The sequence below is a fragment of the Notechis scutatus genome, chromosome 3 (genome assembly GCF_049901735.1).
Source record: "Notechis scutatus isolate UNSWTSFEM ecotype Mainland chromosome 3, rNotScu1.2, whole genome shotgun sequence".
Classification (NCBI taxonomy): Eukaryota; Metazoa; Chordata; class Lepidosauria; order Squamata; family Elapidae; genus Notechis; species Notechis scutatus.
Window position 1 is genome coordinate 36,369,386 of NC_142011.1, and position 14,674 is coordinate 36,384,059.

A 14,674-nucleotide genomic window follows, 5' to 3' on the forward strand; every position below is an offset into this window, starting at 1 on the left:
TGTTGCCCATATCTGGTAACCCCTTGTTATTCCCTGGAAAGCACTATTTGTGGATTATGTTAGGGATTACATTGAAGATGCACTTCCGTCATGACAGATGCATTCCAAAAGAGGGAGGAGACCAGAGGGCCGATGTTAGGAGTACTATGGGCTGCGATCAGGAACATTTCTATATTGTAATAATAGACTATCAGCAGATGGAGAGTTCTAGTTTTCCTGTTTTTAATACAGGAAAGTATGTGTTATGGTCCAGTTTGTACTGTTGTTTTTTTTCTGAATAAAGAAATATTTGAGAAGCGTTGGGATTAGTTTGAGCATGATTTAGCCTGAAGAATAATTATTTCAATAATAATTAATTTTTTTCTTCAAGAAGCTCTAGTTCAGATATGTATCGTAAGCTAAATTCAAGGCAATGGAATAAATTTGTAATTTACTGCACATTCCAAATTGTTTGAAGTTATCAGCTTCTCTATTTAATTTTCACTTAAGAGTATTTAAAACTGGTCTTCAGTAATATAGATTTTATTACTTTCTATATAATCATGAAGTACATAATGGATATATCTTTTCCAGCAAATTAGTTAACTGATTCACTTATATCAGTAAGTCTAAGGCACTCAATAAATACAATAACTAAAAGAAAATGTAATAAATGAAAAGTTTTTGCAATTTTATACCTCTTAAGCGAGTTGCATAAAAAACACTTCAGAAGACTACTGAGCAAACCTTAAGTTACTCTTAATGAAACTTAAGTGACAAAAAGACCGAGTTTTTACAAATAAGGCGGATTTACACAATGTACAAGATTCCAATTTTAGCTTTTCGTTAAAGGAAAGCAAATGGGGCAACTCCACCAATACACCAGCAGTCGAAAATCTGAACACAACTCAAACCAGATATTTCAGTCTTGAAAATCCATATAAGGCTGAGGGACGTTTTATTTTACGCGTGCCACCCCTGTATTTGACACAAACTCTGCTTATATCTATGTGGAGGAGAGGGTTGTTTTGACTTGTCCCCGGCATTTGAAGAACGCCCGCTCCGGTTACACCGCTCCCCCCGCGAACTGACTGACTGATTGCCAACCTGTCCGGACATAAAAGGCAGCAGCCACCTCCGAGTAGAAAAACAAGGCAGAGCAAGCGACACCCTCCCTATCTCTTGCGCAGGAGCCTACCAGGCTCAGCAAGAGAGAAAAGAAGGACGACCATTGCCCACCCACCTCGCGGCCGGTGAGGCAGAGAGACTTAACATGAGTCAACCTTCTTTGGTGAACAGGAAGGACACCCGACGCCAAGCTTCTACCTCCCAACAGAGCCAATCCTGAAGCACACCAAGAACACCCGGCATTTACCTTAACCAGCCTCTTCGCCCGGGAGGCGCGTTTACGTCTTTTTTTTTTACGTCTGCCGTAAATAAGGCCGTCTGCGTGGTTGCTTAGGAAGGGCGCGCGACTGGAACAGGCAACTAACGGAGCAGGGGGCGTGCGTGGGACACCCGGGGATTGGTGTTTTGATGCGCATGGGCAAAGAGGCGGCAACCACATGCGGGGTTGGGAGGGAGGGAGGGAGGGTGGTTGGAAGGGCGCGAGCTCTGATTGCTTCTGTCGTTTTCCGTCCCCTTCGTACAGGCCCGCCCTCGGAGGGTGGGGGCAGCGGCAAGAGAGCGTGAGGTAGTTAAATAACTGGAATAACCTCGTTTGGGAGGATCGAATATCAGGAAGCCCTTAGCCCGCACAAACGACGAGGGCGCCGCCCTGCAAAGGAGATCGCTGCTTTATCTGCCGCTCGGACCGGACGGTGGAGGAGGCTGCCGGCGCGCTGCTGGTGGCGGAGGTTAAGTTTCTATTGTGTTAGCCAGCTTTTTAAAGTCTAGCCCTTAGGATATGTCCGCGCTGAGGGCAAAGTCCTAAAATGAAGGCTCAAGAAAAGTCATCATTGCAGCTGTTGCTTATCTATTCTGTATTTTTCAAACCATCAGGAGAAGAGAGAGAATACATAGTGTTCGTTACGGCGGTGCCCGAGAGAGGAGAGCAGAGCAGAGCAGAGCAGAGCAGAGCTTTCCTTAGGAAAATAGCTTCCTCCTCCAGCCTCTTCCCAATCTGGGAAGACCACTTGGCTGAAGCAGAGACCCTCCGATTCTGGTGTTCCGGACAGACAGTTGCTAGTGATAATAAATTGGCTTTGTTAGCTATTTTGTCCCTCTTTCCTATTTTCTCTGGTTTAAAAGAGGGGAAAACAAAGTATGGGCAGGTCCTAAACCAACTTCAATGGTTACTTCTCCATACCACAGTATGGAGAATAAAGAGTTTAAAACTTTTATTGATAGTGCAGTTTAAAGATGCAAGTTGTTTGCTGGGCTTAGTTCCTCGTCCAATTGATTAGAATTCTTCATTGGGCAAGTGTGAATTGGACACACACGGAATTTGTCTTGGTGCAAATGCTCTCAGTATACATAAAATAAAATAAAATAAAAGATACATTCGTCAAGAGTCAAGAATCATAAGGTACAACACTTAATAATAGCCATAGGGTACAATAAGCAATCAAATCATACAAGGAAATAGTCAATATAAATCGTATGGGTACCAGTGACAAAGTTACAGTCATACAGTCACAAGTGGGAAGGGATGGCTGATAAGGAGTGATGAGAAGATTAATAGTAATAGTGCAGACTTTGTAAATAGTTGGACAGTGTTGAGGGAATTATTTGTTTAGCAGAGTGGTGGCATTTAGGAAAAAACTATTCTTGTGTCTAGTTGTTCTGGTGTGCAGTGTTCTATAGCGTCATTTTGAGGAAAGGAGTTGAAACAGTTTATGTCCGGGATGTGAGGGGTCTGTAAATATTTTCACAACTCTCTTTTTGACTTGTGCAGTGTACAGATCCTCGATTGAAGGCAGGTTGGTAGTAATTGGTATTTTTTTTTTCAAATTATATAGAAGTTTTGACTTTTGAATTGCATTACAGGGAGAAAGAGATTTGATGGATAAAAGATTGATCGATAACTGGCTAAAATTTGTCTCGGGACAGAGTAAATGTTTCATTAGAAAGGATCAATTGAGTTTCAAAATGGGCTGCAGAAAATATTGATTGCATGAGGTTTACCGTACTTTGACTAGGTATGAAATTTCATCCATACAAGTCATAATGGATCAGACTGTAGCCATTTACCAAGGCACAATATGTAATAAATATCAGTTAGAAGTCAACTTGAACACCACTGGCATTGACAAAATCAACACCAGTCAATTGCAAAAGGCATCTTTATTTGGAATAGCTTTCATCCTATGACAGTATCTTTTAACACTATCAAACATTATCTGCCTATCCCAAGTCCTTGTGTAAGACTCAATGGGAGGACAAAAATGTGAAATCCAGTCTAAACATCTGGCTGACTGTGTGACGAACCATAATATTAAAAAACTATCACTTTGCAGGACAATTGGAAATGAATCAGCATCTCATTCAGCTCTTGCAGTGCTGGTCTTATGCGACATATCAGATTATTTCCTTTAGATGTATGTTGCATTACCTCCAGTCTTTAAAGGCAGTCCTGTGGAGTTGGATGGAAATTGATAGAGGCATGAATGTGGCTGTTTGTACTTTCTATTACAAATATATATAATTGCATATATTGAAGGCCAAATTGTACAGCATTGGGTTCCACTTATTTTTAGACTAAAAGGTAAAGGTTATCAACATTTTGATTTGATTTTTCATTCCCCCACTTCCTATTCTTAAAAACATTCATACACACTCCAGATAGTTTGTTCACTTTATCATGGTTTGAGCTACAGTTAGAACATAACTTAAATAGGGAAGCTGAAAATACTGTTCCTAATGATGTCCTGATTCAATAATTCAATGAAAAGATTGGATTGGAAATATTTTCAGATACAGAGCAAAAGGATAGTATATTAATGAATTGGGAGAAATGGGATGATGTAGAAATGTTGTTATAAATAAAACAATTTATTTGCTTTCAAGGCAAGAACAAAAAAAGATTATTTGTTTGTTTATTTATTTATTTTAGTATTTGAAATGTGGTGGTATCAGCAAGGACTGAGTTTCTTGCCTTCTGCCCTGGTTATTTTAATATCTGCTGCTTGTGTGTTTCCATATATTATTGGAGTTCTCTTAAACCATGTTGACCCTTTGGTACCCTATATCAGGTCAGTATACTTTCTATTTTTGCACTGCAATTTATTTTCTAATGTTACAACTATGAAACTTTACTTACTCTCCTGTTTGGGCTGAAAGAAAATGAGTGTCTTATAGTTATCTTTTGATTCTTCATGACCATTCTTTAATCTCCTCAGTCACAAGCCCCAAACCGTACAATATTCACTAGACTGTTGCATTTATTTAAAAAAAAAGGAATATTAAAGTTGGTATATTGAACTTTCATTTACTTTTGGAATTAGTGTATAAAACCTTTTCCTTTTCTTCCTTCTCTCCACCAGATCCAATTTTGCTGTAAATTTAAATTCTTATATATCAATCTTTTATATTTTCCAGATTCTTAAAGCCTCCAGCTCATGGGTGTCCAACCTTTTGGTTTGCCTAGATCACATATGGACCACCTATAAAATATTATATATAAAACATATAAATAACAAACTTCCATTATTTTTTTAAATATTGTTATTATATCTTGTGAGGCCATGTTACTAGTTCAGGGCCACATGTGACCCATGGACCACAGGGTGGACATCCCTGCTCTAGCTAATTAGTAGAACTTTAGACAGCTCATTCTAAACACAGAAACTATGAAAATAATTTTTACTATTTTGAGATGTGTAGTTTTGACTACAGAACTAAGTATTCTCTTTTGCTGGTCCCTTGTAATAGACGTGTAGTTGCTTTGAGTCAGGGAGACCAAAATGTAGTCTGAAACACTCAACATCTTTAGTAGACCAATTTTTAGTTCTAAAGCAAGTCAGCTGAAGTTTATTGTACTTTATTATTAGGGAATTAGAGAATAAAGAGATTTGAGGATTTGCATTTACAATTGTACAGTATAATGTTAAGGTACAGTATATTCTTTCCCTTCCTCCTAGTTCAAGCTGCTGCTTCTGTTTTAAAGCAAGCCTTGGTTCTAAACCAGTTTGATATATTGCTCCTCAAAAATTGGCATTTGCTTATGAATTTCAAGACTACAGTATCTATTATAAAGATATTTGATCTCTTATATATTATCTAGAAAGCAATAGCCTAGGCCTGGGTTATAGATGATATTTTGTAAGTATTGTATAATTGAAGCTGGAAATAGTATATCTCTGCAATGCTTTTCTTTCCAAAATAGCAGTGACTTTTAGCAGTGCAGTTCCTTGAGTTATTTGATTTATTAAAGTATAAATTCATTATTATTGATATTATCAATGTTTGACATCAATTACTACTTAGGGATTTTAGTGACATCCTTGGCTTTTGATGTTGGAAGATTATTTTACCTCAGTGTTCTTAAATGAAACTGAGAAGAAATATTAAGAATCAGATTTATGTCATATCAACAGTCTTGTCACTCTGAACTGACATATAAAACATGCGTAACTGCTTATGCTATGTAAATATTAGCCATTATTTACAAATATGTGTTTCCTGTTTCTAAATGTATATACTTTGATAAGTATAATTGTGCTTAGTTTGCTGTATGACAAACTATTTCAATACAGTTCGGCTGGATCTATTTTACCACCTGACAAGTTAGGGAAATTCCTTTCTGAATTTCTTTCTCTGCCCATTATGCACCTGTGTGCTACACCCTCTTTTATCTGATCATTTTCTGGGAAGCATCTCTTCCCCCATCTTCTAAGGTCAGTCTCATATATTTTTTGAAAGGAGAGAAAAATAATTGGATACATTGCTAAGCTTAGCTGATTCTTAAAAAATTTAGCAGGCTCAGATGTAGGAGTAGTTGGATAAAAACCCTCCAGGAAATCCCAGATATGCAGGCTAGATATGGAATTTTAAAATATATATCATGGAGGTAGGCAAACCACTATCCTGCAAGAATTTATGTAGTTATCAAAGAAATCTTTATCTTTACTCATACTACATTACTTATCATTAGTGTCAACATTAATAATGGGTGTTAGTTGTGTATTCCATAAGTTTTGTCATTCCAATTGCATTGCAGGATGCTCAGTATCATATGTTGCTTATCTTTCAGTGATTTAGGGACAGCACCTCCGGAAAGATCCTTGTTTGGAATATTGTTTTGCTTTTGTTCCTTGTTCTGTAAGTACATACAAATAATACTGAGCTTCTGAGATTGCTTAGATATGGGCTTTAATGAGACTACAGCAGGGGTGGGGTTCAAATTTCTTAACAATCAGTTCTGTGGGCGTGGCCTAATTTGTGGGTGTGGCTTGGTCATGTGACTGGATGGGTGTGGCTAGGTGGTCATGTGACGGGTGGGCATGGCTAGGTGGTCATGTGATGGGTGGGTGTGGCCAGGTGGCCATGCGACTGGCAAACCAAATATAAGTGGTTCTTGTTTAATGGTCAGTTGCTTAACAAGTGTTCTAATTTACGACTGACCTCCACAGAGCTACTTGACCAGTTTTTGGTGTTTTGACAGCGATGCACACAGACACACACACGCACACACACTTATGACCAGTTATAATATCCCACACAGTCTTGTGACTGAGGTTTTCTGTTTTTTGTCAGTTTCCAAGGCTGTGGGTAGCCCTGGAGAGGACAAGGTGAGGCCCAGGGAGCTACGGGGAGGCCCGCGGAGAGCAGAGCAAGGCCTAGGGAGCTACAGGGAGGGCTGGGCGAGGTCTGGGGAGCTACGAGGAGGGCAAGGCGAAGCCCGGGCAGTTACGAGGAGGGCTGGGTGAGGCCTGGGGAGCTACGGGGAGCTTCAGGGAGGGCAAGGCGAGGCCTGGGTAGCTATGAGGAGGGCAAGGAGAGGCCCGGGCAGCTAGGAGAAGCTATGGGGAGGGCAAAGTGAGGCACGGGGAGTTACGGGGAAGGCAAGGCAAGACCCAGGCAGCTACGAGGAGGGCAAGGTGAGGCCCAGGCAGCTACGTGGAGCTATGGGGAGGGAAGGCGAGGCCCAGGCAGCTATGAGGGGAGCAAGGCGAGGCCTGAGCAACTACAAGGAGGGCAAGGCGAGGCCCAGGCAGCTATGAGGAGCTACGGGGAGGGCAAGGCGAGGCCTAGGCAGCTATGGGGAACTATGAGGAGGGTAAGGTGAGGGCCGGACAGCTATGAGGGGGCAAGGCGAGGCCCAGGCAGCTACGGGGAGCTATGAGGAGGACAAGGTGAGGCCCGGGCAGCTACGAGGACTGCAAGGTGAGGCCTGGGGAGCTACAGGGAGCTACGAGGAGGGCTGGGCGAGGCCTGGGGAGGTATGTGGAGCGACAGGGAGGGCAAGGCCCGGGCAGCTACGAGGAGGGCAAGGCGAGGCCCAAGCAGCTACGGGGAGCTATGAGGAGGACAAGGTGAGGCCCGGGCAGCTACGAGGAGGGCAAGCTGAGGCCCAGGCAGCTACGAGGAGGGCAAGGCTACGAGGAGGGTAAGGCAAGGCTCGGAAAGCTAGGAGGAGCAACGGTGAGGGCAAGGCGAGGCCCGGGCTGCTACAGGGAGGGCTGGGCGAGGGCTGGGGAGCTACAGGGAGGCCCGGGGAGGGCAAGGCGAGGCCCAAGCAGCTATGAGGAGGTCTGTGGAGAGCAGGGCAAGGTCCAGCGAGCTATGGGGAGGCCTGGGGAGGGCAGGGCGAGGCCTGGGCAGCTACGAGGAGGACTGGGTGAGACCCGGGGAGCTATGGAGAGGTCTCTAGAGGGCTGGGTGAGGACACCGGGGACAGTGTGAGGGGCTAGCATGACTCGCAGGCTTACTTGTGGGCAGACAGGAGCAGTTTCCCGAAGGGAGGGGCCGGGGACTTGCAAGCTTTTCGCTCTGCCGCAGCAAAATGCAGGCAGCAACCACTGGCCTGGCGGGCGGGCAAAAGCCAGCTACAGGCATGTCACACATGCGCACGATGTTGCGTATTCACAAGATGGACTGACTGGGCAGCGAGTGGAGAAGCGGGTGGAGAGGGGCAGGGCCAGCCAGAGGCCCGATTTACTGGTTGTCCGAACTACCGGGAACCTTAACAACTGTTTCTACACACACACACACACACACACACACACACACACACACACACACTTCTAACCCTGCTGGAGCAGCGAGTTGGACTAGAAAATGACCTCCAAGATCCCTTTTAGGCCAGCCCTAGATTGCTGTGCTGCTTCAAAGAGTCTTCTGAACACAGGGTTAGTGTCCTTCCTTCCTCTCCTTTTTTTCCTCTCTCCCTCCCTCCCTCCCTCCCTCCCTCCTTCCATGTATTTCTCTATCCCTCCATATATCTCATTCACTTCCATCTCTGTCCCTCTTTCTTTCTTTCTTTCTCTTTCCCTTTCTCTCTTTCTGTTTCCCTCTCTTTCTCTCTTCCCCTCTCTTTCTCTCTCTCCCCCTCTTCCCCCTCTTTCTCTCTCCCCCTCTCTCTTCCCCTTTCTCCCCCTCTCTCTTCCTCTCTCTCTCTCTCTTTCCCTCTCTCTTTCCCCCCCTCTCTCTCCCCCTCTCCCTTTCTCTCTTCTTCCCTCTTCCCCTTCCCTCTTCCCCCTTTCTCTTTCCCCCTCTCTCTTTCCCTCCCCTTTCTCTCTCCCCCTCTCTCTTCCCCTCTTTCTCTCTCTTTCTCTCTCCTCCCTCTTCCCCCTCTTTCTTTCTCTCCCTCTTTCCACCCTCTCTTTCTCTCTCCCCCTTCCTCTCTCCCTCTTTCTCTCTCTCTCTTTCTGTCCCTTCCCTTCCTCCTTCCCCGTCTCCTTCTAAACCCACCTGAAACACACACATACACACACACCCAGGGGTGGGATTCTACCAGTTTGGCCCTATTCTATTGTACTCTGCCTATCAGAGAATAAGCCTGCAGGCAGGGACTGTGCTTTTTAATCTTTGTGCAGGGTCTTCAAAAAAAAATACATGCAATCAACAGAAACAAACGAGGCAGCTTAGAAACAAGAGGATGCTCAGAGCAATCCCAGTTCTACAGTATCACAGAATAAGAATAGCCCAGAAGAAAGGCAATAGAAAAGGAAGGAAGGAAGGAAGGAAGGAAGGAAGGAAGGAAGGAAGGAAGGAAGGAAGGAAGGAAGGAGGGAGGGAGGGAGGGGAGGGAGGGAGGGAGGAGGGAGGAAGGAAGGAAGGAAGGAAGGAAGGAAGGAAGGAAGGAAGGAAGGAAGGAAGGAAGGAAGGAAGGAAGGAAGCTCCCTACTGAGGCCTGCAGAATCATGCAGCTTTTAACGTTTCAGATTGGTGACCCTTCCTAGACACAACTGGTGCTTCTTGTATCTACAGTACATGAGTTTCAGTCCCAAAGATGCTCCTTCTCCCCAGGAGCCCAACCTTAAATTCTGGATAAATACTTCTGCACCCTTTCACTCTTTGTTCCTCAACATCCTTCTTACATTGTATCACAAGCTATTGATACAACTGGAGACTTTACAGCCCTCAAACCCCAATCCAAGATCGCAGGCAAAACAGGAGCCTCAGGCTCAATACTTTTATCCCGTGACACTCATAGCCAGATATTCTTTCTCTTCATTTGTGTCTCTCTATGTGACATTGTTGCAGAGAACTTACACAAACAAAACAAATTTTACAAGAATAATAACATCTTTAGAAATGATCCTTTCTTCAAAAAACTAGACATTAGGAACTGTGAATGGAGAAACTTTATTATTTACTTAGACTCTATATAACCTCAAGAATTCACCTGAAGTTAATAATCAGGCAACCCAAGACTGACAAATCAAAGTTAATGACTTCCATGAATGAACACAAAAAACATTTCAGAAATGTAACACTCAAACATCCCATGCTCTTAACAAAAATGAATTTGTAGCACAGAAGGGAAAATTCCAAATTTACAGATATTGTAAACAAAAGGTTCCTGATGCAATCAGGATCCGATGCCTGTATGCTGAATTTCTGTATGACCCCATTATTCCTTCCATCTCTGTCACTCTGGGGGCAGCCACCCAGGGGTGGATTCTTTTCCTTTTCCCTCTCTTTCTTTCTCTTTCCCTCTCTCTCCCTCCTTTCTTCCCCCCCTCCCCCCCTCTCCCCCCCCCTCTCTCACTCACACACAAACACACACACCTGGTCTGGGACAAACAGCTCTAGTCAGCAGGTGGGGGGTAAAGGAAGAAAGGGGGGAGGTGGGGGTGGGGGTGGCGTGTAACTGCAATGGGACCTTGAGCACCCCCCCCCCACCCTAGTTGTTGCCGCTCCACTGAGAGAGGCTTTCGGAGGGCTGGGGCAGTGGGTGCTCACACTTAAAGCGGCAGGCAGGCTTTAAAGCAGCATGCTTAAAACGGCAGGCAGGCATGATGGGACTTTACAACAGGATCACTTTAAGTGTGAGCACCCGCTGCCCCAGCCTTCCAAAAGCATCTCCCAGTGGAGGGCAACGGCTGGGGTGGGGGGTGCTCACGGTCCTGTTGCAGGGTCCTGTTGCAAAAGTGTCCTAAAGTGGCAGGCAGGCATGACGGGACTTTGCAATGGGACCGCTTTAAGTATGATGGGACCTTGCAATCAGACTCTGCAATGGGACCTTGAGCACACCCCACCCCAGCCGTCGCCATTCCACTGGGAGATGCTTTTGGAGGGCTGGGACAGCGGGTGCTCACGCTTAAAGCGGTAGGCTTTAAAGCAGCAGGTACGCTTTAAAGCCTACCTTTAAAGGCTCCGGGCTGCTTCTCTCACCTGCTCTTGCTGGGAGAGCCTCTCCTGGCAGAGCAAAAACTTTGCAAGTCTCCCTCCCTTCGGAAACGGCTCCTGGGCAGCAGAGAGAAACAAGATTCAACTGATTCCCGAAGGGAGGGGGACTTGTAAGTTTTTTGCTCTGCCGCAGCAAAAGGCAAGCAACAATGGCTGGCCTGGCGGGCAAAAGCAGGCTGCAGGCATGTCTCGCGTGCACACGATGTTGCGCATGTGCAATAGGGACTGACTGGGCAGAGAGCGGAGAAGTGGGCAGAGGGGTGGGGCCAGCCAGGGGGCTGTTTTACCGGTTCTCCGAACTACCGGGAACCATAACAACCGGTTCTATAGAACTGGTCCGAACCGGTAGAATCCCAGCCCTGGACTACAGAGATGAATAAATCTTAACTAAAGGAAAAGAACATTCACTGAAAGATGTTTGGGATAATGCAATTGGTATGTGTATTTGAGAATAACATTTGGGCAGAATAGGGGAGCAAAGGATGTTAAGCTATTGCAGGAATAGCTAAATGACATCTCACTTTACACTTCACATTCAGAGTATGTAAGCTATAGTTACTTAACTGTAGTTATTGGATGGCTGGATCATGGTTGGCATGTTTCTCCATACCCCTTATATCTAGCATGAAAGGAGTCCTCAAACAGTTAATTTACTTCTACAATTCTTTTATTATGTCTTGCATAAAGACCACAGTTTTCATGTGGCGATAATTATTACTTAGTCTTCATTACATTTGATATTCTCTATTCTTACTCTGCTTCAATTGTTCATTCACAGGCGTTGCCACCGTGTATGTTCGATACAAACAAGTCAGTGCTTTGAACCCTGAAGAACCTAAGTTGCTCAGACTCAATAAGGCTGGCTTAGCGTTTGGAATGGCTAGCTGTTTGGGGATTTTCATCATAGCAAACTTCCAGGTTTGTGTTTTGTCTATGATACAAAAGTACATATCTTCATCATAAGACTGTAATAGCTTATTATAAGCATCTATCCAAATGAAGCTTGATAAGAAAAGTATGTGTTTTATTATTTGACATTAGGAACATCATTTTTTCCCACCATTTCTTCCATGCTTCCAAAAAAAGAGACGGCACAAGATGCACAATATATTTTGAATAGTATGTGTTTACTTGGAAGCATCTTTAATAGGTATTGATTTTACAATATGGTTGGATACTGAGGATGTTTCTGTAGCTATTTCTTAATTTTATTTACCATAAGCAACAGTATATAAATCAAATAAATGTAAGTTACTTTTAAGTTTCCAGGACAAACTGCTGGTATTTGGAATGGTTTTACTTTATTTAGATCATATTTTTAAAATGGATATATTTTCAAGCAAAACAGTACATTATTAATAGAATTAAGTTAAATAAAAAGGATTTATTTCAGTACAAATAAATCTCAGTTTCTGATAAATGTTTTCTCAGAAATAACAATTTAGCAGAATATATCAGTCCTGACAACTAGCAAGCTATACCTTGAGAAGGTAACAAATACAGCACAGTATTTGGCATTGCTGGAATAAACATTAGCATTTTTTAAATTTCTCTTAAAACAATCTGCATTTGCTGGTAATATTCTTTATTACTTATTTGGTCTATATAATTTTCCAAACAAATATAGTTTAAATCAGCAGTTGCCAACTGGTGGGCCACGGCCCACTGCTGGGCAGTGGAAAAATTTTGGTGGGCCACAGAAGAAATGGCCCCTGAAAGCAATTAATCTGGGCTGCACAGTTCTCACGTCTCCCGGCTCTTTGAGAGACCTTGGAGTCAGGTCCCTGAGATGCACGCGCCAACCAGCTCCCATACCTGGTGGGTGGCGGCAACAACAGCCCCCTCCCCAGCGCCCATTGTTAGCTCTCCCCATTAGTTCTCTAGCTTTGAATTGCTCCTGCCTCTCTCTCTTTCCTTCCCCCCGCACCCATGTGCAGACAGGCTAGGAAAGGGAGACGGAGCCGTGCGCAGCTCTCGGCTCCTCCAGCCCTCGCTGCCTTTCCCAACATCGAAGCCTCAGAGATGCAGGCAAAGCCACTGCAGCAGTAGTGCCCTGAGTTGCTTGCTTCTCCACTACTGCCACCTCCTCCTCCAGCACCTCCTTCTCTGGGTAGGGAGATTCTGCACTAATTGAGCATGCTAAGGCAACTCAAGCGCTACTGCGGCAGCGGCTTTGCCTGCATCTCCGAGGCTTCGATGTCCCTCGAAGAGCCGGGACATCAAAGCCTCGAAGAGCCGGGAAGCATGAGAACTGCTAGTGGGAGCGTTTGGTGATTTTGAAGAACTACTAGAACGTGGTGGATTGGCGTGTTGTAGGTCTTGGTGAAAGAGTGAGCTTTGTTTCAACTCCTTTCCTCCCCTGGTAATGCGAGATATGCTTTTCTCTCTCTCTCTCTCCCTCTCTCTCCCCCTTCCCCCACCCCCAAATAATCACTGGCTGTGGCTGGGTTTGGCAGCAGCACTAAAGCAAGTGAAGTGCCCCCAGGGACACCTTTCCTTGCCTGTCTCCAGGTGTGGCTGGAAGAGCCCCCCAGTTTTTCCTCAGCTGCAGATCTGAGCTTTCTCAATCCTCCACCCGGGATCTGAAAAGAGCTCCCATTTTCTCCCCCTCCCCTCCCCCCAATTAATCACCAAGGGCAGCAGTCCTTCTGTAGGCAGATGCCTGCTGAGAAGCTCCTGGAATGGCGGCAAAGGAGAGCAAAGCCCCCTTTCTGCCTCTGCTTCTCCCAGCGGCAGTTGCCCCAAGGCCCCTCAGCTCCGCTCTTCAGTCTTTTTTGGAAGGTGCAGGTGGGGGGAAGTTTCCAGCCCAGAACGTTTTATTTTGTTATCATTAAGCATTTATGTTTTTGTTGTAATTAAATAAGTGTGTGTGTAATGTATGTATGTATGTATGTATGTATGTATGTATGTATGTACCGTGTTTCTCCAACAATACGGCCTCCACCAATAGGAAGACCCAGCATGTTTTCTAGGCATAAAATCAAATTAAGCCCCTCCCCCCAAATTTAGGCCTAGTTTAAAACATGCAAAATAGGGGGAAGGGTGGGGGGACTTGCCATTTGGAGTGCCGTTGGAGCTGCCACCGCCGTTTGGAGTGCCGTTGGAGCTGCTGCCGCCGTTTGGAGCTGCCTCTGCCGTTTGGAGCTGCCTCTGCCATTTGGAGCCGCCGCCGTTTGAAGCTGCCGCTTCCGCATTTGGAGCACTGCCGCCGCCGTTTGGAGCTGCCGCTTCCGTGTTTGGAGCTGCTGCCGTGTTTGGAGTGGCGGTGGTGCTCCAAACGCGGAAGCGGCAGCTTCAAACGGCGGCGGCAGCTCCAAACGGCAGAGGCAGCTCCAAACGGCAGAGGCAGCTCCAAACGGCGGCAGCAGCTCCAACGGCACTCCAAACGGCGGCGGCTCCAAACGGCAGAGGCAGCTCCAAACGGCGGCAGCAGCTCCAATGGCACTCCAAACGGCAGCGGAATGGGCAGAAGGGAAAGCAACAGTGGCAGGTGCCAAAGGTCTTGGGTCTGCAGCAAAGGTGTTTGGTGGGAGTAGGGAGCTCTCTGCGCTTCGCCATGATCGCCCGTTAGGAGCGGCTGGTGGCGAGGCTGCCCGCGGGGTGCTCTAGATGAGGATGAAAGGGGGGAAATTAAGTTACCCCCGAAAAGACGGCCTATCCGTTTTTTCGGGGCTCAAAAAAAAATAAGGCCCGGCCTTATTATGTGAGAAACACGGTATGTATATATATTTATGGTATTCAGCTTTGTTCGGGTATTTTCCCACGTCATTAAAACCGAACTACACATTCTCACTAACGTACTAACAGCCAATGGATTCCAAAGAAAGAAGATTACCCACCTAATCAAAAAAGAAACCCCAACCAAAATCCAAGACAGAGAACAAGAGAATGGCAAAGC

At 45.2% G+C, this 14,674-nt stretch overlaps 2 protein-coding genes across 6 annotated transcripts in view; one reads left to right on the forward strand and one right to left on the reverse strand.

The window, feature by feature from the left end:
* Window positions 1-1,485, reverse strand: part of CEPT1 (choline/ethanolamine phosphotransferase 1) — a 38,345-nt gene extending 36,860 nt beyond the window's left edge. Inside the window, exon 1 of one of the 3 annotated variants that reach the window (XM_026680892.2) lies at window positions 1,355-1,485. The gene's annotated coding sequence lies outside the window, so the exon portion shown is untranslated. Of the gene's footprint in view, window positions 1-1,177 lie in introns of all 3 variants that reach the window. The other 2 variants (XM_026680894.2, XM_087959528.1) reach the window with 2 other exon arrangements.
* Window positions 1,486-1,536: 51 nt separating this feature from the next.
* Window positions 1,537-14,674, forward strand: part of DRAM2 (DNA damage regulated autophagy modulator 2) — a 28,008-nt gene continuing 14,870 nt past the window's right edge. The window contains exons 1-5 of one of the 3 annotated variants that reach the window (XM_087959531.1): window positions 1,679-1,835; window positions 2,876-2,900; window positions 4,034-4,172; window positions 6,173-6,240; window positions 11,555-11,694. In XM_087959531.1, coding sequence (XP_087815657.1) covers window positions 4,042-4,172; window positions 6,173-6,240; window positions 11,555-11,694 — 339 coding nt within the window. In that variant the 5' untranslated portion in view covers window positions 1,679-1,835; window positions 2,876-2,900; window positions 4,034-4,041. Of the gene's footprint in view, window positions 1,836-2,875; window positions 2,901-4,033; window positions 4,173-6,172; window positions 6,241-11,554; window positions 11,695-14,674 lie in introns of all 3 variants that reach the window. The other 2 variants (XM_087959530.1, XM_087959532.1) reach the window with 2 other exon arrangements.